General features: G+C 38.4%; 3 protein-coding genes across 3 annotated transcripts; 1 reads left to right on the forward strand and 2 right to left on the reverse strand.

The window, feature by feature from the left end:
- Positions 1-1200: 1200 nt before the first annotated feature.
- On the reverse strand, positions 1201-11749 carry LOC144002815 (uncharacterized). The gene is made up of 4 exons (XM_077498390.1): positions 11266-11749; positions 6973-8372; positions 4787-5006; positions 1201-3263 (listed from the first exon to the last, which is right to left on the reverse strand). The coding sequence occupies exons 1-4, from the start codon at positions 11387-11389 to the stop codon at positions 1960-1962; spliced, it is 3048 nt and encodes a 1015-aa protein (XP_077354516.1). The 5' UTR covers positions 11390-11749; the 3' UTR covers positions 1201-1959.
- A 689-nt stretch (positions 11750-12438) lies between these two features.
- Positions 12439-15267, forward strand: LOC144002129 (uncharacterized). Its single transcript, XM_077497081.1, has 2 exons — positions 12439-12877; positions 13102-15267. Exons 1-2 carry the CDS (start codon positions 12742-12744, stop codon positions 14496-14498), a joined length of 1533 nt encoding a protein of 510 aa, XP_077353207.1. The 5' UTR covers positions 12439-12741; the 3' UTR covers positions 14499-15267.
- LOC144002127 (bile salt-activated lipase-like) lies at positions 14948-21572 on the reverse strand. Its single transcript, XM_077497079.1, has 11 exons — positions 21471-21572; positions 21236-21383; positions 20392-20511; positions 19981-20175; positions 19241-19371; positions 17917-18024; positions 17720-17834; positions 17102-17288; positions 16821-17024; positions 15376-15585; positions 14948-15250 (listed from the first exon to the last, which is right to left on the reverse strand). Exons 1-11 carry the CDS (start codon positions 21534-21536, stop codon positions 15079-15081), a joined length of 1656 nt encoding a protein of 551 aa, XP_077353205.1. The 5' UTR covers positions 21537-21572; the 3' UTR covers positions 14948-15078.
- Positions 21573-22253: the final 681 nt, after the last annotated feature.

A 22253-nucleotide genomic window follows, 5' to 3' on the forward strand; every position in this document is an offset into this window, starting at 1 on the left:
TCAAACGACCATGTATAGTATGGCGTTTTTTTAAAAATAAAAAACGACTATGTATACTAAGGCGTTTTTTTTTTTTTTTTTTCAAACGACCATGTATAGTATGGCGTTTTTTTAAAAAAAAAACGACTATGTATATATACTAAGGCGTTTTTTTTTGTTTTTTTCAAACGACCATGTATAGTATGGCGTTTTTTTTTTTAAAAAAACGACCATGTATACTAAGGCGTTTAAAAAAAAAAAAATTATTTGTATTTTTTTCAACCGACCATGTATAGTATGGCCTTTTTTGTTTTTTTTGTTTTTAAAACGACCATGTATACTAAGGCGTTTTTTATTTTTATTTTTCAAACGACCATGTATAGTATGGCGTTTTTTTAAAAATAAAAAACGACTATGTATACTAAGGCGTTTTTTTTAATTTTGTTTTTTTTCAAACGACCATGTATATATAGCATGGCGTTTTTTTTATTTAAAAAAACGACCATGTATACTAAGGCGTTTTTTTTTTTTTTTTTCAAACGACCATGTATAGTATGGCGTTTTTTTTAAAAAAACGAACATGTATACTAAGGCGTTTTTTTTTTTTTTTTTTTTTTTTCAAACGACCATGTATAGTATGGCGTTTTTTTTTTTAAAAAAAACGACCATGTATACTAAGGCGTTTTAAAAAAATATATATATTTTTATTTTTTTCAAACGACCATGTATAGTATGGCCTTTTTTGTTTTTTTTGTTTTTAAAACGACCATGTATACTAAGGCGTTTTTTATTTTTCAAACGACCATGTATAGTATGGCGTTTTTTGTTTTTTTTTTAAACGACCATGTATACTAAGGCGTTTTTTTTGTTTTTTTTTTCAAACGACCATGTATAGTATGGCATTTTTTTTTTTTTTTAAACGACCATGTATACTAAGGCGTTTTTTTTTTTTTTTTTTTTCAAACGAAAATGTATAGTATGGCGTTTTTTGTTTTTTTTTAAACGACCATGTATACTAAGGCGTTTTTTTTTTTTTCAAACGACCATGTATAGTAAGGTATTTTTTTTTCAGTTTTTTTTTTTTTTCAAACGACCATGTATAGTATGGCGTTTTTTTTTTGTTTTTTGTTTTTTAAACAGAGGTTAAAGGTGTTTTTTTTTTTCAACAATGATGCAAGTCCTGTGCTTTTAGATACAGTTATTCATCAACTGGACTCCACAAAACCACACACAAGGATTTTATTCATGGGGTTTTCATCAGCTTTTAAATAGGGATGTAACAATATCTAAACATCATAATCAATCAATCAATCAATCAATCAATCAATCAATCAATCAATCAATCAACTTAGAGTGTTTGAGCACGAGTGCCAATTCTCAACACTCGTCCAAAGGAGACTTATAAGAAAGTACTTAAAGAATACAAGGTTTGACAGAACACAAAGAATGTAGAGTATGAATGTAGATTATTTACAATAAGTATCGCCAATATTAAAAGGTACTGTCTGACAGATTTGTTTTGGCCCGTCCAGGACGTTTCTGGGCGGAGACTCAACGTTTTTCCTTTAGCCAAGCCATGGAGGCAAGCTACTATCAGTTGCATATGCGAATTTTGCTGTGCTAATGCGCAAGAAACGTGCTTTCTTTACCATATTTTAAATGGCTAAAATGCAGCGCTGGGTAAAACTGTCGTTACATTGGCTGTCATTGACAGATGCCCACCTTTCGGCGCGTGCTTTATGACGCGAAGACTTGTAAAAACTAAATGGACCGAGAAGCACCGCCTGCGCTGACCCGGATTGACGGACGCAAATCTGCTTCAATCGTTGCTAAGTTAACGTTTTTTCGAGGCTTCACATCATAAAGCACTTGCCGAAAAAGCAGAAGCACTCGCCCAAAGTTGGGCATCCACCAATGATGGGCTAATGTACCTAAATGATGGTTTTGGCCAGCTCTGCTAAAATCAGATCATATCAAGCTTCACTGATTACTGCTATTCTCACCAGGACACTTGTGACTCTTAGCTTCATTCTTATTTAATCTTTGACCACAAATTGAGCATGCAAAATGCTTCTCACAAGTGTTGGATTTTGTGTGTACATTTAAGTGTCCCTTCTGAGCAAAATTTTGACCACAAACTGAGCAGCCAAAAGGTTTCTCACCAGTGTGGGTTCTTCTGTGTATATTTAAGTGTCCCTTCCGGGAAAAGTTTTGACCACAAAGTGAGCAGGGATAAGGTTTCTCACCAGTGTGTGTTCTTGTATGTGTTCTTAAGCTTTCATTCTGAGCGAATTTTTGACCACAAACGGAGCATTCAAAAGGTTTCTCTCCAGTGTGGGTTCTTGTGTGTATTTTTAAATTTGCCTTCTGGGAGAACGTTCTACCACAAACTGTGCAGGAAAAAGGTTTCTCACCAGTGTGAACTCTTGCGTGTATTTTTAAGTTTGCACGCACAGCAAATTTTTGACCACAAACTGAGCATACAAACGGTTTCTCTCCAGTGTGGGTTCTTGTGTGTATTTTTAAGGTTGAACTCTGAGCGAATTTTTGACCACAATACGAGCAGGCAAAAGGTTTCTCTCCGGTGTGAGTTCTTGTGTGGAGTTGAAAGTTTGCTTTCTGGGAGAATTTTCTACCACAAACTGAGCAGACAAAAGGTTTCTCACCAGTGTGTGCTCTTGTGTGTATTTTTAAGCCTAAATTTGTAGTGAAACTTTGGCCACAAACTGAGCAGGTAAAAGGTTTTTCTCCGGTGTGGGTTCTTATGTGTGTTTTTAAATTGCCCTGACTAGACAAATTCTGACCACAAATTGTGCAGGCAAAAGGTTTCTCTCCAGTGTGGACAATCATATGGTTTTTCCAAGTACACTTGTAGCCAAAGGTCTTCCCACAGTGAGAACATTCCCAACGTTTGCGGTCAGTGTGATATTTCATATCACCTTCAGACTGTTCACCATCAGTGTGAGGAGCGCATGACATGTCATGACCATCTGATATTGGAGCTAACCAGCTGACTGCGTGTGATCCTCCACAGTTCTCACCATCACTTTCTATTTTCACGTGTTGACTGGAGCTGCTTCTTCGAGGCTCCGCTTCTTTTTTCTCTGCATAATGACCTTCACCTTCATTCTTCAAATGGACACTAGTCACAGGCAACTCTGTGAAATCCTCCTCCTCTTTAATGCATGGTGGGAGCTGCTCCTCTTCCTTTATGTCAGGGGGCTGTGGCTGCTCCTCCTCTTTAACGCCAGGAAACTCAGGGCGAAGATTTTTCTCAGTGATGTCTGCGGGGAAAAAAGAAACAGACGGTTTAGTCACGTCAGTCTCTTTGGCTGCTTAGAGACGACGGCTGGTGAACCAACGTGGCTGAACACATTGCGGAGCTTGCAAGTTTGCTTGTGAATTGCATTTTAGGGATGAAAGCAAGAAACGGTCTTTCAACAGAATCTAAGCCTTCGTGAATATTAAATTTCATGAATATGAAATCTGATCAGTTAATAAAGAAACAAACAGCCATTGCCAAAATAACAAAGCTCCTGAGGCAGACTGGAAGAAGAAAAAATATTTTGGATTTCTCTCAGAATTTTTTTTACCAACCTAATTTTAGATTTACTGGTAGCTGTTGCAACCCTGGGGGGGAAACAACAGCCTGATTTTGGAATTAAGGCGTTATAGAAATGGAAATAAGGGAGAGTAATATAAATGTTTGCTTACAAAACTAACAATTCCGCTTTGGCTGACATTCATCCAGTCTGCTGGGGAAAAAAACGTGCTAGTTTTGAAGAGTTGCAGTGCCGATTGCTCTGCCCTTTCTTCGACAAGAGTTCCCCAAAATCTGTCCAGACAGGGTCCAGCGTATAAATTAATGTAATTAATTTTATTTCAAAATATGTCAATTTAAAGATCAAATGGAATGGTTTAACATGTGAAATGATTTTTCAAAAACATAAATAAAATAAATGACGCAAGATATGATGGTGATCCGCACTCTACATTTAAAAAAAAAAAATAACAATAATAATACCATAATTCCGGAGGGAATGAAGGACATAAGGTGGTTGATTGTGGTCAGCAAGCTTCCCACTAGGTCAAATGTGTCATGGTCTTATGTAAAGACAAAATAGTGTCCTATGATTAATTGTTCAGAGGATGAAACACAACAACACTTATTAATGGAATGTAATAGAACTCAGCAGATCTGGGTGATGATGAAAGATATTAGTCTTAAAATTGATGTGAATTATGCTACTATTATGTATGGTTTGATAGAAAAAAAAATCCCCCAAAGAAGAAAAAAGTTCCATACTATTATAACAGTTGTTTGTGAGAAACTGTGGAAAACCAGATGTGATATGTGCAGTCTAAGTATATAGTAGTGGATGGTAACATCGTGGACAGACAAATTCTCTGTTTTTTATGAAAAAACAACAACAAAAAAACAGACAAAAAGAACTTTTTCCCTTGTCACATTTGACAATTGTAAAACACTTGACTAATCGATTTTTACGTGTTTTAAATGACTGTCAACCTTCTTTTATGTAAACCATGTTTGCTAGTTTTATATCTGCAATTTGAATTTCTTTTGTAAATTATGTGTAAGTAAAGAAAGTTCTGTAAAAACCGCAAAAACATCCACTGCGCATCATTTAAGTATCTCGAGATCGGGCGTTTTTATTTTACCAAATTTTGGCCACCCTAATTAAACGTCACGTCCCACACAACCCGTAAAATAAACACAGAACAAAACTTGTTGAAAATAAACACGGGACTGTATTGTTAAAACGTATTGACTTAACACAATGCAAACCTGCTGTGTTCAACACAATTGGAGATAGTTCGGAAACAGCGTCCAGCAGTTGACGTTCTTGCGCGTTCTCCTCTTGTGCTCCACAAAACTCCTCTTCGTACTTCTCTTTCGTTCTTGCGTACATTTCACAACAGCTTAAGCTCACACTTGATCTCTGCTGAATCAACGTGTGCGATAGCAAACGCGTCTCCTTTGTTAGAGGCCAGCAAGCTAAGCTAAGCTAAAGTTAGCTAAGCTAAAGAAGGCCGTTAAGTTTCGACGAGCAACTGCGACGAGTTTAACAGGACACGAAGGTGCAACTATTGAAGTAGCGATGTACGCATGGTATCAAGGCATCAGTCGGTTCAGGATGAATTATTTAGTGAAGTGCGTCTGGTTGCTTAGGGCTAAAGTAGTAAGAAAAAAACAGTAGTAGCAGTGGCATGTAGCGGAGGCCACTTACGTCACTTCCGCTTGTGTCGCAGACCACTTACGTCACCGCATTTTTTTTTTTTTTTTTTTTTAACAAAAACAATTCACAAACGCTGGGAGATAACTTTGTGTTACAAAAAAAAAGGAAAAAAAGAAAAGGAAAAAAAAAAGAAGAAAAAACAGCCAGGCAGTTTCACATTTCCACAAGCCAAATACATTCAGTCTTACATTTCAAAACAAAAGTATTGACAAGGAAGCAAAATGTGACTGAAATTAAATATGAAACAAAACAGGGGATGGTTTTCAATTTTTCCATATACATTTGTGAATGTGTAACCTGGCAATAGCCACATTGATATTGAGCTTCACTCAAGGGAGTTCTCCGCAATATCTGGAGTTTGTGAACTCACAAATACCGCAAGAATTCATCTTGTGAGAGAGCGCCCACTTCTTACATAAGATTTAATTGGGACAAAAACTCAAGAATTTTTTTTACCTGCATTTCATAATTTTTTTTAACAGGTATATTTTTTTTTTCATGTACAAATCCGCCTCAATTCGACACAATATGGCTAGTTTAGCTAGCTTCACTAACAGAAGACATTGATGAACAAAGTGAAATTAGCAGCCATTGACGGAGTTACTCAAGCAACAATACACAACATATTCGACATAAACTTGCTTTCTCATGGACGCACAAATGATGACTCGTGAGTACATCATTTACAGAAAACACACACTTGAAGAGCAGTACTTTATTCAGGATAATAATCAGGTACAGTGTTTTATCTCACCACAAAGAATGTCAATCAATCATTCATTGACTTACTAGATGAAGGATCCATTTCTGACATGCATGAAGGCAACTAAGTTGACCGTTAGGTGTCACCATTGCATCTATTCATTTGTTCACAAGTCTAATTGAAGGAAGAAGTACTAATCAGTTTACAGGTGTATAAGTAGACAGGAGAGCGATAAAGTTTTTTTTTTTTTTTTAACTCCTCAGTAGACAATATGTGGTATGAAAAGTTCAAGCATATACCTAAGATTTACGTTTTTACGAATAAAAATCATCACAAAAATGTAGATGAGCTAAAATCACTGTATCTTTAATATCAAACATGGATTTTTTTACAACTTTTTTTTTTTGAAGACATTTATCAAATGACATCACCAACACCATACATAGAAACCACACTCCCAGATATTTTTCCACAAAACCCTCCATCCCATAAAATGGATTTTTTTTTAATGATTATATAAAGGGATAGTGCATACAAATGTGCATTTATGTATAAACATGCTAGATTATGATCCTTTGTGACGTCATTGTTCGCTTCACGTTGAATCACAGGAGCCGGGTGGCAAGAAACAGCGTGTTTTGCATGTAGTTCGACGGTTTTGCACCTTTGGAGGACGATTAAGAAAGGCAGATGGTTCATTCTTCAAAAATTAGATCATATTAAACTTCATTAACTCATTGATTCACTCTCCGTCATTATAACTGAAGCGACCCCCTTCGCTCCCGGCTGTTTTGCTGTATTTTGACTGATTTTGCAAGGCTCATATAATATTGTGTTCTATTGCTATGAAAACATGGAACCAATGAAAATAAATATTAGTCTTCTTTCATCACGAAAAAAAAAGTATATTTCTATCTGTTTCAGTTTTGCAGCAATTAGGATTAGAATATAGCGAAGTTCCATCATTATTCTCAAATCTGCTAAAAATTGTGGATGCTTGTTTTCATCATGGCCCCGGTTCATCTATTATACTCTGCTGCCAACACAATTGTGCCTCTTAGTTTTTGCCTCACTTGGGAATCTTTGACCGCAAACTGAGCAGGAAAAAGGTTTCTCACCAGTGTGGGTTCTTGTGTGTTGTTTTAAGCTTCCCTCCTGAGAGAAACTCTGGCCACAAACTGTGCAAGGAAAAGGTTTCTCACCAGTGTGGGTTCTTGTGTGTCTATTTAAGTGTGCAATCTGAGCAAATTTCTGACCACAAACTGAGCAGGCAAAAGGTTTCTCACCAGTGTGGGTTCTTGTGTGTAATTTTAAGTATGCATTTAAAGCAAATTTCTTCCCACAAATTAAGCAGGCAAAAGGTTTCTCACCAGTGTGGGTACCTGTGTGTATTTTTAAGTGTTCAGTCTTAGCAAATCCTTTACCACAAACTGAGCAAGAAAAAGGTTTCTCACCAGTGTGGGTTCTTGTGTGTATTTTTAACATTCCGCTTTGAGAGAAACGTCGACCACAAACTGAGCAGCCAAAAGGTTTCTCACCAGTGTGGGTTCTTGTATGTTTTTTTAAACTTCCCCTATCAGAAAATTTGAGGTCACACATTAAGCAGACAAACGGTTTCTCACCAGTGTGCGTTCTTGTGTGAATTGTTAAAGTTGACTTCGCAGAGAAGTTTTGACCACAAACAGAGCAGGCAAAAGGTTTCTCACCAGTGTGGGTTCTTTTGTGTTTTTTTAAGCTATCATTCAGGGCAAACTTTTGACCACAAACTGAGCAGGCAAAAGGTTTCTCACCAGTGTGGGTTCTTGTGTGAACTTTTAAGTGTGTGTTCGTAACAAATGATTTACCACAAACTGAGCAAGGAAAAGGGTTCTCACCAGTGTGGACAATCATATGCTTTTTCAATTTGTACTTACTGCCAAAAGTTTTTTCACATTGAGAACATTTCCAACATTTACTGACAGTGTGACATGTCATATCACCTTCAGACAGTTCATTGTTATCAGTGTGAGGAGTGTGTGAAATGTCACCATCTGATATTGGCGTTAACCGGCTGTCTACTTGTGATCCTCTACAGTGGTCTTCAACACCTTCTGTTGTTATTTGTTGTCTTGAGCTGCTGCTTGGAGGCTCCTCCCATTTGTTTTCTTCATAATGACCTTCAACTTCAGTCTTCAAATGGACACCAGAGACGGGCAACCCTGTGAAATCCTCCTCTTTTTTTATGTTGGAAGGCTGTGGCTGCTCCTCCTCTTTAACTTGAAGAGGCTCCAAGTCTTCTTCCTCCTTCATGCATGGTGGCAAGTTCTCTTTTTTTATGTTGGGCGGCAGCAGCTCCTCTTCTTTAACTTGAAGAGGCTCCAAGTCCTCCTCCTCTTTCCCGCCAGGGAACTCTGGTTCCAGTCGCTCAGGACGAAGATATTTTTCACTGATATCTGCAGGACAGAGGATAAACATGGTTTGGTCAAGTGAGTTTGTTTTGACTTTATTGTTGTGCATTTTATATTTTGGATTATAAAAGTATTACAAACGTTATGGCTTATCTGTATTTTGTTATGAAAAAATAACGATAATTAGTGGACTCTCATAACAATGATTGTTATGGATATTTTTTTAGAAAAAAAAATGGGGGGTACAAAATGTTGAATTATGGAATTTCTGGGAAGATCATAAATTTTTGGAATAAAAAAAAAAAAATGGAAGCAGTCATGGCGTGAATATCAGGAACGTGGAAATTGAAATGACTTTTCTGTCATGTTTGTAAATGTGACTGTACATTATCAATATTGTACTAAAGCTTCATTTGAAGAAAATTGCAAATCCAGAAATCACAATATGTGTCAGAAAAATCCCAATTACTTTTTTCCTAAAATCGTTCAGCCCTACTGCACACAAATCTACGCAGCTCATACATATTTTCTTTGTTTTTCTTTGAATTAGAAAGAGAAGCCGTTTCGGTGGTCTTCAGGTGGTGATAGATATGCTCATCTGGGAAGGAAGAACATGACAAACCCAGAGACCTGGAATGTCAACATTAAGAAAAGGAGTCGAATGAGGAAGGGACCGATCTTGGGTCGGGATAACAAAGAGATTGTGTTGAAAAATGGGCATGCTAAGTCAGTCTGCAGCCTGCAAAATAAATAAATAAAAATAAATAAATCCTCCGAACTCAAGTCTAGCCTGAACCTGGCATGTTTAAAGGAGAAATTGCTCAGCTGTTCAATACGAATACAAATGATGAGGACGTTGATGGATTTGTAAATGAAGATTGATCAAAACATAACGCGAGTACACTTAAATCATTGAATAAAGTAGAACCGAAGTCACTGCTTTGCTCCTGCAACCCGTTTGTTTTAGCAAGCACGCGGCAATAACACGGTGCACTTTTATGCAAAGCGCACATTAAATGTAAAGCCACCCCGCTCCCACCCCCGTCGACTGCTGTCTAGCGCCGCTGTTGACAAAATTCTGAGTGGAAACACTGCTGTTCTAAATACTAAATAAAAAGGAAGGAAGGAGGGACCAGCGGGGTTGAAGGTGAGTGGGGGAACAAAGAGTGAAAATAGATTGGGAATTTATGACCTAGTAGGATGTTAGGACATGTATGAATCAATTATAAATAAATTAATCATTATTGTTTACTTTTCACTTTAACAATGTATTTTTTTAATTCCCAATTGTTGTCATAAATGTAATCAATAATAAAGTCTTTAGTACTTATTCTTGATCAAATTAAATAATATTTGTGATGATTACATCAATTTGACTCAATTTTACAATGGCTGCCTACTGATGTAATTATCAGAATATAAGTTGTAATTGGATAATGTTTATCTTATTATGTTTAAGGTGGAGAAAAAAAAAATCAGAGGTGTTTATCTTGAATACAGTGAACAGAAGTATTGATTTTTGTTGTTGTCGTTTAAAGCTCACCCTCCCATGCACCTCAGTTGTGGGCACAACGGTGTCTTTGCAGCAGCAACTCATATTGGTTGTCATTTGAGGGCCATGGAACTTAGTTATAATAGCTCACGAATGCATGTCGAGCATAAAGTAAGAGAGGCATTGTAAAACACTGATGAACATCAGAGAACAGGAAACATGAACTCAGCGTATGTCCTGTCCACCACAACACTCGTGCGGAACCACGCTCTCAAACATAGTTCTGTGGATCAAGTTATATCAAGGAGCCTTTTATCATCTTTGGCTCGACTAACATTATGGTCTGCAATTTCCCTTGACAAAACTTTGACGGCTGTAATGTGCTAAGCTGGGGCTTAAAACAGCCTGCTATCGAAAGTCCGCTGTTATTTACTGAAACACGAGGCTTGTTAAATGACGTCAAAAGGAGCGCACGTAAACACGTATCTGCGCTATTGCTAATAACGCACGTAAGTACATTTAAAATAGTTTAAATAGGTCTGGTGACAATGTGTAAACAGAGTTTGTTTTTGGATCCTAGATGTATCCATTTACACACGTTTGGGGTTACCTTGATGGCTATTTTCTGAGAATTGATTTTTTTTTTCCTACTCGAAAAACAAATTTTGGACAAATGTTTCTTTCATAGGACAGCTGCCATAAATAAATATTACATGGCTTAGCTCCTTCTAATCTCGCCGATTTAATACCGTATATTCTGAAACAAAAGCTTTGTTCGCAACACGCTGGTCTTTTGGTGATCCCAAGAGTCAAAAAGTCTACTGGTTCAAGAGCATTTTTGATTCGGAAGTGCATTCTGGGTAATCCGAAAAAGGTGAGAACCATCTATAGACCATTCCAGCTGATATTACCGCTGAGCTCCCGCGGCGCCTCCCTGGGGGGCAAACAACCCATAAGAAATTAATGTAGAGAGCTTGACTTTCGGCGAGCTCAGGAAATATGTCAAGTGTCACAAAAAACGTCCCGAGTAGGACACTACGCCTGGTTTAGAATCACTGCCGGCAGCCGAAAGAGCGATCTAATCTCTGTTTGAGCCATTAGAGCACCTGTCGGCCGCGCACAAGTTCACCAGAGCATTGGTCGCTGATTAATCAACTGTTTGACCTATTTTCTAGCTCAAACGGATTGTTTTCTAATTCACTCGCATTGACGCGATGCCCTCCACCGCTAGGGGCGGACTTCAACGTGACGTCACACTGGAAGGGTCTATAACGTTCCTACAAAATGTATTAAAGTGGCAATGTTTTTGGAAAAAAAGAAAAGAAAAAAAGAATCTCATAGTTATGTTAGTAACAATCAAATAAACCACAGGGTGCAAACTTGTCAATAGAGTTGGTTTCTTTTAGAAGTAAATACAAGAATATTGTTGAAACGTAAGTGACAAACCTGCTCTGTTCAACACAACTCGAGGCTGCTTGCAAATGGCGTCCAGCAGTTGCCATTGTTGCTCTTTCTCCTCTTCCGCTCCAAAAAGCTCCTCTTCGTACTTGACTTTCGTTCTTGAGAACATTTTCACACGATATTCATGACACTTGAGCTCACACTTGATATTTGCTCAGTAAATGTGTCGAGACTCGAAAGCAAACGTGTCTCCTTTGTTTGCGGCTGGCAAGCTAAGCTAAAATAAGCTAAGCTAAGCTAAGCTAAACAAGGCCGAGAAGGTTCGACGAGAAACCGAGACGAGTTTGGCCAGACACGAAATGTAGTAATTAATTGACTTCAATAAATCATAGGCAGAAGCCCAGTGTCGAGGTCAGGGTACGTTCAGTCCGAATTCCGAACGAATTAATTAATGAGCGTGTGCGGTTACGTGAAAGGATCCTGGAACGAAGTGGATTATCCCACGTGACATCGACGGCAAGTCTTAATGGACAAAACGCGGGTTCAAACACACGAAGAAACATGACAAAGACAGAAAAGGTCAATTTTGAAAGTTTACTGTTTCATTCACTCGGGCAATAAAAGAAACTTGTTAAACTGCATTTATAAATAAATAAAAATAATAAATAAAAATTCAGAACCATGTTTAGGGCCCGTAAAATGTTGTAAACTCGACGTGTACTGACGTTTTCAGCAGCACCGCGATACAAGGGCTTATTATTTATTATTATTATTATTATTATTATTATTATTATTATTATTATTATTATTATTATTATTATACATTACACAGAAGACATCGTTTTTAAATACCAGTGTCGCCAATATGAATCTTGCTCGCGGTTCTACTTCCGGCAACACATAGAAATCGGGCCGTTGTTCGATTTGTGTCTCCTGCTATGTCCTATTGTCGTTTCTGAAATAAAATGTGAAAATCAAACTGTTATTTAACTTTTCCTTACCCGTCCCAGACAGCCAAACGACAAAATCAAGCTGTATTTAATATTGGTGCTTCTATTTTAAAACGCCAAACAAATAACGTTTGACTGTTATTAATATTTTTTGACCGACCGCTTGAATCCCTTTTTTGTTGTGTTTTGTTATTTATTATTTTTAATTTTTAATTGTTTTAATCCCCTCGTGTGTTGGTGACACGCGCTTTGTCCTAGTAGACTTACCGTAGATGTCACGTGGGAGAATATAGAATATATTCGTCCCACTTCACTAAGTAATCCGGTCGGAATTCGTACTGAACGTACTCAGACCTGGTACTGGGCGTCCACCTCTATTTTATTGAAGTCAAACATACTGTAATTTACATTTCGTATCTGGTTAAACTCGTCTCGGTTGTTTGTCGAACCATCACGGCCTTGTTTAGCTTAGCTTATTTTAGCTTAGCTTACTAGCCGCTAACAAATGAGACGTGTTTCCTATCAAAACGTTCAATGAGCAGAAATCAAGTGTGATCTTAAAGTGTCGTGAATGTCGTGTAAAATGTGCACAAAAGCAAAAGTCAAGTACGAAGAGGAGGTTTGTGGAGCACACGAGAAAAACGGGCGACAACGTCAACTGTTGGACGCTGTTTGCAAGCAGCCTCGAGTTGTGTTGGACAGAGCAGGTTTGTCACTTGTTTAATCAATGCTTTTCAACAATACAGTATATCTCTTCTTATATTCCCGCACAACCACCAAAGGGCACACTTCTTCAACCTAAATATAGTTTTTTTGTCAGGCTGAACAGTGCCGTTGTGACAACTGCAAAACTTCTCAGAAATATTTTCTGTCACTTAAAAGCTGATATCTATCTATCTATCTATCTATCTATCTATCTGGTGTCCCACAGATGTCAGTGAAAAATATTTTCGTCCTCAGCGGCTGGAGCCCGAATTCCCTGGTGTAAAAGAGGAGGAGGACTTGGAGCCTCTGCAAGTTAAGGAAGAGGAGCAGCCACAGCATCCCCACATAAAAAAAGAGAGCTTGCCACCATGCATTAAAGAGGAGGAGGATTTCACAGAGCTGCTACTGACTGGTGTCCATTTGAAGACGGAAGATAAAGGTGATTATGAAGAAGACAAATGGGCGGAGCCTCCGAGCAGCAGCTCAAAACAACAAATAACAGCAGCTGATGAAGACCACCGTGGAGCCTCACAAGAAGTGAGCTGGTTAGCTCCAATATCAGATGGTGATGACTCGTCACACTCTCCTCACAGTGATAACGACGAACTGACTGAAGGTGATATGACATCTCACACTGACAGCAAACGTTGGAAATGTTCTCGGTGTGGGAAAACGTTTGTCTTCAAGTCTCAACTGAGAAGACATGCGATTGTCCACACTGGTGAGAAACCTTTTGTCTGCTCAGTTTGTGGCCAGAGTTTTTCTCGGAAGGCCGACTTAAAAATACATACAAGAACCCACACTGGTGAGAAGCCTTATGCCTGCTCAGTGTGTGGTCGAAGCTTCTCTCAGATGGAAAGATTAAAAATACACACAAGAATCCACACTGGTGAGAAACCTTTTGCCTGCTCAGTTTGTGGACAAAATTTTGCTCAGAAACAAGGTTTAAAAAAACACACAAGAACCCACACTGGTGAGAAACCTTTTTCCTGCTTAGTTTGTGCTAAGAGTTTCTCTCGAAAGGAAAACTTAAAAGAGCACGCAAGAACCCACACTGGTGAGAAACCTTTTACTTGTTCAGTTTGTGGTCAGAATTTTGCTGAGAAGGGAAACTTAAAAAGACACAAAATAAACCACACTGGAGAGAAACCTTTTGCCTGCTCAGTTTGTGGCCAGAGTTTCTCTCGGAAGGGAAGCTTAAAAGGACACACAAGAACTCACACTGGTGAGAAACCTTTTACCTGCTCAGTTTGTGGCCAAAGTTTTGCTGCGAAGGGAAGCCTAAGAAGACACACAAGAATGCACACTGGGGAGAAACCTTTTGTCTGCTCAGTTTGTGGCCAGTGTTTCTCTGTGAATGAAAGCTTAAAAATACACACAAGAACCCACTCTGGTGAGAAACCATTTGTATGCTCAGTTTGTGGCCAGAGTTTCTCTAAGAAGGCAAACTTAAAAAGACACACAAGAAACCACACTGGAGAGAAAACTTTTGCGTGCTCAGTTTGTGACCAGAATTTCTCCAAGAAGGGAAGCTTAAAGAAACACACAAGAATCCACGTTGCTGAGAAACATTTTTCCTGCGCCGTTTTTGATCAAAGATTCCCCAATCAGGCAAAAGTTTAATGGAATAAGTGTACTGGTGAGAATAACAGTGAGTAATGATGCTTGATATGATCTCATTTTTCAATTTACATTTAAAAGATGGTGCAGAAATCTACTGCTGAATGAACAAATGAACTGTTTATTTTTAGTGTTGTGTCTTGACTTACCCTATTTTTAAGTTGAATTTGTATTTAAAATGTTACATTAATTTGACAAGGGGCTGCAGATTAAAATGATCTGATGGCTATAATCTGACATGTTCGTGTATACATACTTTACGCGTGTTTTATAGGATTCAAATTTGCATCAGAAATGAGCTCCGTGCCTCATGCGCTCTAGCAAGTTTTTTCCCAACTGTTTATTCCACACAAGGATTATTTGTATTTCACGAAATATTTTACGCAATGATTTTGATATGTGTTGTGATTTTGATTCCCCAAAAGACCATTTGTTTCAAACTACAAATGATCCACAAGGTTTATCTCCTTTAATTACAATTGTCAATTCACTTTTTCAGAACTATTTTGAGAGATTTTGTGCACATGGGTTCACTGAAAAGATATTTCATGACCCATTATGAGTATGATGCTGCTGCAGATGCTCAGGCGTCAGGCAAGTTGGGCAAGGTGACGGTCCAAAAATGCACATGCTGCTTCCTCAATTTCCGGCCCACTGAGGACGTATCCGTCTTATGGCTGATATTCAGGTAACGGCGTCCCTTGGTGAATTCTGGCCAGGTGGCGGGGACCTCTGAGCCTCCTTTGTTGGGGTCTCTGTGTGGACAAGTTAAAAAAAATAAAAAATAAATCAGCATCGACTAATGACTGAGTAAGAGCTTAATGGGCTGCTGTTGACTTGTTTTTATTTTATTTATTTATTTATTATTATTATTTTATACCCAGTTTTGGCAAAGTTGGTCCAATAAGCGATCATGTAGTCAGTAAGAGTGCGGCTGTGTTTCCAGTATAACAACGGCACTCTATAAGGCATTCCAAAGAGGTACTGCAGTTCATCGGCGTGGTCAGCTCCCATCCAGCTGGGATACGGTTTCAGGGTGCCGGCCAAACGGCTGGACTCAGAGAAGAGGTAGGAGTAGGTGCGAGCAGATCTTTAGTGAGACAAGAAGACAACATACTGAGATGCATACAAAGCTTGTGAAATAATGTCATTGAAAGCAGGGCTTAATGAGTAGAAAATACATGATCAATGTTCTCCCCCTAAATATGCCAACCAAAACAAAATAGCTTAACGTTCTTAAACAAAGTGCACAAAGTGATCGTAGGAAAAGAAATTTAAACAAATACTTGATCATATACTGTTCAGAACCTACAAATAGAAAAAATGCTGCCTTCATCCCTTGTTTTTTTCAATCTAAATAAACAAGATGTTAAGATTATCATGCAACAACAAATATAAAACACAAAACAACACACCTAGAAAAAAAAAATCAAGTACAATACTGTATGTGTTCATGCAATCTACTACAAAGATGAGATGCTAAGTCACGTGATGGAACACGATCGAAACACACTACTGTGATATGCCTGTCATCTGTTTCACCAAACCGCAGCAGTGCATAAAACTGAAACTAAACTAAACTTACTTACTAGATCGATAATTTAATGCCAGTATCAATCCAGTATCGAGTCTGACTTGGTATCGATAATATCGATATTTGGATCATTCCGCCTAAACCACTCCCACTAGTTGGTGTCACCAAAAGATCAAATTCACCCGCATTTAGCAGACTGCATTGTGTTCATGTCAAGCCTTGAATGTTGCCAATTACAGCCCAAAATGAGTACAAGACAAATATTAGAATGTAGGGGTGTAAAAAAAAAAAAAAAAAATCGATTCGGCGATATATCGCGATACTACATCGCGCGATTCTCGAATCGATTCAATAATCGGCAGAATCGATTTTTTTTATTTTATTTTTTTTATTTATTTATTATTTTTTTTTTAGGATTCACACCTTGAGCATGGAAGAATGTTATATGAACGGAACATTAAGCCTTAATATTTTATTTTAATGCTGTTCAAACATGAAACAGATTACAACCTCTATAAGACTGAAATTTCAGATAAATAAATAATACATTTTCATATAAATCTTACACTCTACAAGCTTACTGATTAGTATTTTCTAAATTTGAATGAAAAAAAAATCCCAACAATCGATTTATAAATTCGTATCGGGATTAATCGGTATCGAATCGAATCGTGACCTGTGAATCGTGATACGAATCGAATCGTCAGGTACTAGGCAATTCACACCCCTATTAGAATGTAATGCACCTTGACATGTACAACAGGACATGTATCGTAAATTCATGCTCTCACCTGGCACTTGCGGCATGATGTTCAAGGGAAACCTGTGTAGGAGCCAAGAAGATGTAGTCTGTTTCGATATCCACAACCGTTCTCTTAACATCCTCCTTGCTTGGTTCATCTCCCCATTCTGCCGTATATACTGACAATGCTTTTTTCAGACCAGCCTCTCCCTTGTGTTTAATGAATGATTCCAACAGCATCTTCATGTCATCACTGAATGCAGGAGCACGTGAGAAGAAAAATCGATCCAATCTTTCAGAAATAAGAATTTGGTCCGAGAAAATGCTTACGTGGAGGTTTCGACCACTGCCATGTTGACTGATGGGATATCGGCAGAAGCGAACAGATGACCGTCCATGTCATTGACTCCGGCAATGTAGTCAATATCAGCGGCATTGTGGAACAATTTGGAAGGCTCATCAGGCAGGAAATCGCCATCAATTACAGCTGACAGAAGCATGTTCTCGACAATTGGCGCTGTGGGTGGGAGAAAACGCTTACACGTGTTTTCACATACAATTTAAACTCAGGTAACCAATCACAGCTCACCTGTTTTCTAGGTTTGGTCATGTGACATTCACAAGCTGAGCTGTGATTGGTTACCTAAGTAATTATTATCCCTTTAATGTCCGGAGAAAAATCACTCAAGAATATGAATGCATACTTTGAGATACCGTATGGACTTTTGTATAGCATTTGAAAACTGTGATATGCGATATTATTTCGCCCCCCCCGCCGCCCGCATCCCCAGACCAGGAAAAAATCCGGGAGCACTTTCCGAAAGGTGGACAAACGTCAATGACGGGCTGACGGACTTTGACACTGTTTTGTAAATGATGTGAAACTAAATAAAGTTTTGTAAAAATCGGAAGTGCCCGCGAACAGTGTGATGTCAGTGGCTTATTTACCGCTAGGTGAGCTCCTCAAAGTGAAAGTGCCGGCTTTTGTGAGGCGCACAGGATCAGCCATCTTCAAACAGGCAGCCATCGTATGATCAGTGGGGCAGTTGACTTTCCGAGCAACCTGAACAGAGCGGGAAAATCACAAGTCAGTTTTACTTATGTGTCTACGAGTTGCACTAATATTCTAAGACAAGTCGTAGGACCTCTTCTGCGAAAGTACGTGGGTTCCTGATGACGGACCAGGGACAAAGTGCGACACCACTCTCAGAGATCCCCCTCTTGATGAGCCCCTTGTTGTAAGGAGTGAGCATCTGTGAGCGGACATACATAAAAGATATGTATAAGTTAGCATGCGCCCCACAAGACGAAGCAGATGTCTCTGCCCAAAGTGGCCATGGAAATGTCATACTGTCATACCACCATAAAATAATTGAGCATGATATTTGTTTTGGCAGTTTAACAGTCCGTTCATTAACTCATTCGCTCTCAGCCATTTTCACATTGCGCAATCCCGTTCGCTTCCCGGCTGTTTTACTGGATTTTGACTGATTTTGCAAGGCCCACAGAATATTGTGTTCTATTGCTATAAAAGGCAAGGCAAGGCAAGTTTATTTGTATAGCACATTTCATACACAAGGCAACTCAATGTGCTTTACACAAGGAAAGACAACACATAAGCATCAAAAAACAGCAGTTAACATTCAGAGGAAAAAAAATAAAAAATAAAAATAGGTTACAAAATTTACTAAAAAAAAAAAAAAAAAAAAAAAAAACATACAATAACAATCTTAAAACATTATTCAACAAACTTTAAAACATTTAACATAAGGAAGTTTAAAATAATATTAATATATTAATATATATAATTAATATTATTTAAAAAAAAAACAAAAAAAAACAAAAAAAAAAAAAAACAACAACAACACTTAATTAAAGCTGTTTAAAAGTCCCTAATCAAAGGTATAAGAAAAAAGCAAAGTTTTTAACCTGGATTTGAAAGCATTTACACTCGGGGCTGACTTCACTTCTGTTGGTAGCCTATTCCATCTGTGTGCAGCATAATAGCTAAATGCAGCTTCACCATGTTGGTGTAAAGTATGGAATCTATCAAAAGAAAGATTAAAGTCTCTTCTTTCATCCGGAAAAAAATAGTATGTTTTCATTTTGCAGCAATAAGCATTAGAAGAGAGCTAAGTTTCATCAGTTTTCACAAATCTATTTAAAATTGTAAGTAATTGAGCTTTTTTTTCTAGATGGCCCTGGTTGATCTCCTTTGCTCTGCTGCCACGTGCTGGCCGTTTGTTCTAATAACTACCATTTCTGCAACTGTTCTTTGCAGTTGAGAGGCTGCATCAAAGCCTTCTGTATGCTCTCGCATTAAAAAAACACAAAAAACGTATAAATATGTCTTTGGGACACTTAGAACATAAAAAAACGCATTTACACGTTATTGGGAGCAAATGAATTTGGCGGTATGACTTCATTGAAAAATTATATTGCAAGACAAACAGGTCAGCATCCCTATACCTGAAAGCTGACACTAGCACCACCTGCAGATTCTCCAAAGATAGTGATATTATCTGGGTCTCCTCCAAATGAGCGGATGTTTCTGTGGACCCAGGCAATAGCGGCTTGTTGATCCCAAAGACCGTAGTTCCCTGCCAAAAGACAAATGTTTCAAACACCATTCCTTTTTTTTTTGGACGACCTATAGCCGTCAAACCAGAGGTGGGCACTTACGTTGTCGCGTCGGCCCGTCGCATACGGATGGCCACTTTTCGGTGCGTGCTACCGCTAATGACGCGGAGGCTCGAATAAATACACTGACGGAAGCAGGTTTACGTCCGTCGAATCCGGGTCAGTACAGACGGCCCGTGTACTTTTTTGAGACTTTGAAAATTGTTGAAAATGCGGAAGCGCTCGCCAAAAGGTGCGCATTCGTCAATGATAGGCTGACGTAACGACGGAAATGACGATCTCTGGCCGTCACAGTATATGCCTTGAGTGGTTTGATCTTGGAGTATATCAAATCAAATCAAATCAAACTTTATTTATATAGCACCTTTCATACATTCAAATGCAACTCAAAGTGCTGAAGAATTAAAACATCCATAATACAAATAAAAAGAAAAGCCACCCCTCCCCCCATATCCCTATGATTGTACCCACAGACACACCCAAACTACAACATGGCGGGGCACAGAATAACCCTGTAAGGAAAGGCAAACTAGGAGGAGTATATCCAAATTATTAAAAAGTCATAGTACCAGGTAAAAGAGAGTCTCCGGTGCTGAGGAAGCCCAGAGTTCCCAAACGATATCCGATTGACACCACGATGACATTTCCTCGTTTTGCAATCTCCTCTCCATCGTATAGATTCTCTCCAAAGCTACTACCCATCGATCCTCCAATCATGAAGGCACCTCCGTACATCCAGACCATGACGGGTAAATTGGTGGACACTTGGGGAGGAAAAATAGTTAGAATTAATTTTTGGTGAAATTTGAATAATGCTGGTGGCATCATTTCATCAGTCCTAAAGACCAGTTTTCGAGTCTCAGCACAGGGCTTTCTGTGTGGCTTCCTTCTGCGGTTGACTGCTGACCAATCCAGGTCTCAGCAACAGCTGGGATATGCTTCATTCATGGATGAATGACGATCTGTGGGCCAGTTCTTACCTGATCGGCCGTGAGGGACCCAGATGTTCAGGTAGAGACAGTCGTCACTTCCTCTGGTGCCGGAAAATAATGGTTTCAACTGAAGACATATATCCTTGTACTCAGTGGCCTTTAGAACACCTGAGCAAAGACATGTTCATGATTGGACAGTTCTTAAAAAAATAATAAAAAAAATAAATAAGAAACGAGAAAGTGTGATCCAGGCTTGCTTCTCTAACATCTGACCCAAAAACACACTTCAAAAATTGGTAGCAAGACTTCTCAGAAGAGTAGAAATGTTATTGCTCCAAAATGGGATACTTTCTTACATGTTCATGTTTTTTTTTTTTTCATTTAGTGAAAGTGAAAGGTATCCCAATACTTTTATTAACTCATTCACTCCCAAAAACGTATTTATATGTTTTTTAGGTTTTTGTATTCGAGAGTTTTTGTATGAAGACTTTGATGCAGTTTCTGACCTGAAGCGGTCTCTTAAAGCGATGGTACTTATTACAATTAAAAACAAAAAAAAACGGCCAGCAGGTGGCAGCAAAGTATAAGAGATCAACCAGGTCCATGTTGCAACAAGCTCTTTTTCCCAGTATTTTCAACAGATTTGTGAATAATGATGAAACTTAGCTAATTCTAATGCTAATTGCTACAAAACATAAAAACAGATAAAAAAAATATATATATACCGTACTTTTTTTTTTTTTCCTGTTGAAAGAAGAGACATTTTTCTTTTGGTAGGTTCCATGTTTTGATAGCAATAGAACATGAAAATGGCTGGGAGTGAATGAGTTAATGTATCTTGATTAAAGGCTTTAATTAACCAACATTCAAAATCAAGGTTCAGTCCACTCACCTTCCCAGCCCGGGTGACGTTCGGGTTTTTCAAACGTTTCAGGTACGTCTGCAAAGGGAATCCCTTTGAAGATGTCCATGTAACGATTGAACCCAAGACGAATGTTTTCGCCCTTTACCCTGCCACCCTCAGTCTTCACCACTCCGAGCTGGAGACATACATTACAGCCATGTGGTTAAAAAAGCACAAAAAAAAAAAAAAAAAGGCCACAACAAGACTACATCGTGTAACTTACAGAGGAGGCAGACACCGTCTCCAGAAACAACGCAACTGCAACCAAGATTCTGAGCTTCTCCATCATGACCAAACTGATAACCTGGCTGCTTGCTCACTGGACTTATATGCAGTGGACTCCTCCCTCCCGGGCCTGCACTGCAACTATGGCGACATGTTTCTCACTGTGACATCACCTCTGATTCGTAACTTTTGCATGCAGACTTCAAAACAGCAAAGTAGTAGCAGGTTTGTTTCAAAGCTTCTGCCTTTTTAACACATTCACTCCCAGGCGTTTTCACTGTTTTATTGTTTTTTTTGACTAATTTTGCAATGCCCACAGGATGTTGTGTTCTATTGCTATAAAAACATGGAACCTACCAAAAGAAAGATTTAGTCTCTTTTTTTTCATCAGGAAAAAAAAGGTATATTTTTATCTGTTTCTGTCTTGCAGCAATTAGCATTAGAATATACCTGTTTCTCCATTTTTCACAAACCTGTTGAGAACACTGGGAAAAAGAGCTCGTTGCAACATGGTCCGTGCTGTTCTCTTATACTCTGTTGCCACCTGCTGACCGTTTTGTGTAATAACTACCATTGCTTTAAGCGACCTTTTCAGGTCTGAAGCTGCATCATCTTCTGTATGCTCTACCATTAAAAAACAACAACAACAACAACAACAACAACAAAAAACGTATAAATACGTTTTTGGGAGTGAATGAGTTAAACACGACATTATTAATCATTGATTGGGTGTTTACATGTGTGGGAGTCTCACTGCAGAAAGTAGTTTGACGGGGCTTTG

Source organism: Festucalex cinctus, chromosome 15, assembly GCF_051991245.1.
Source record: "Festucalex cinctus isolate MCC-2025b chromosome 15, RoL_Fcin_1.0, whole genome shotgun sequence".
NCBI classification, from domain to species: domain Eukaryota; kingdom Metazoa; phylum Chordata; class Actinopteri; order Syngnathiformes; family Syngnathidae; genus Festucalex; species Festucalex cinctus.

What these genes read in the sequence shown, in the direction of transcription:
- LOC144002815 (XM_077498390.1), bottom strand. Translation starts at nt 11,389, where the DNA reads ATGTTCTCAAGAACGAAAGTCAAGTACGAAGAGGAGCTTTTTGGAGCG. An exon ending in AGTTGTGTTGAACAGAGCAG is followed by an intron (nt 8,373 to 11,265) that starts GTTTGTCACTTA and finishes TCTGTCCTGCAG; the next exon opens with ATATCAGTGAAAAATATCTT. An exon ending in AATTGTGTTGAACACAGCAG is followed by an intron (nt 3,264 to 4,786) that starts GTTTGCATTGTG and finishes TTTTCCCCGCAG; the next exon opens with ACATCACTGAGAAAAATCTT.
- LOC144002129 (XM_077497081.1), top strand. Translation starts at nt 12,742, where the DNA reads ATGTCGTGTAAAATGTGCACAAAAGCAAAAGTCAAGTACGAAGAGGAG. An exon ending in AGTTGTGTTGGACAGAGCAG is followed by an intron (nt 12,878 to 13,101) that starts GTTTGTCACTTG and finishes GGTGTCCCACAG; the next exon opens with ATGTCAGTGAAAAATATTTT.
- LOC144002127 (XM_077497079.1), bottom strand. Translation starts at nt 21,536, where the DNA reads ATGATGGAGAAGCTCAGAATCTTGGTTGCAGTTGCGTTGTTTCTGGAG. An exon ending in AGACGGTGTCTGCCTCCTCT is followed by an intron (nt 21,384 to 21,470) that starts GTAAGTTACACG and finishes GTATGTCTCCAG; the next exon opens with CTCGGAGTGGTGAAGACTGA. An exon ending in CATCATGCCGCAAGTGCCAG is followed by an intron (nt 15,586 to 16,820) that starts GTGAGAGCATGA and finishes GTCTCACTAAAG; the next exon opens with ATCTGCTCGCACCTACTCCT.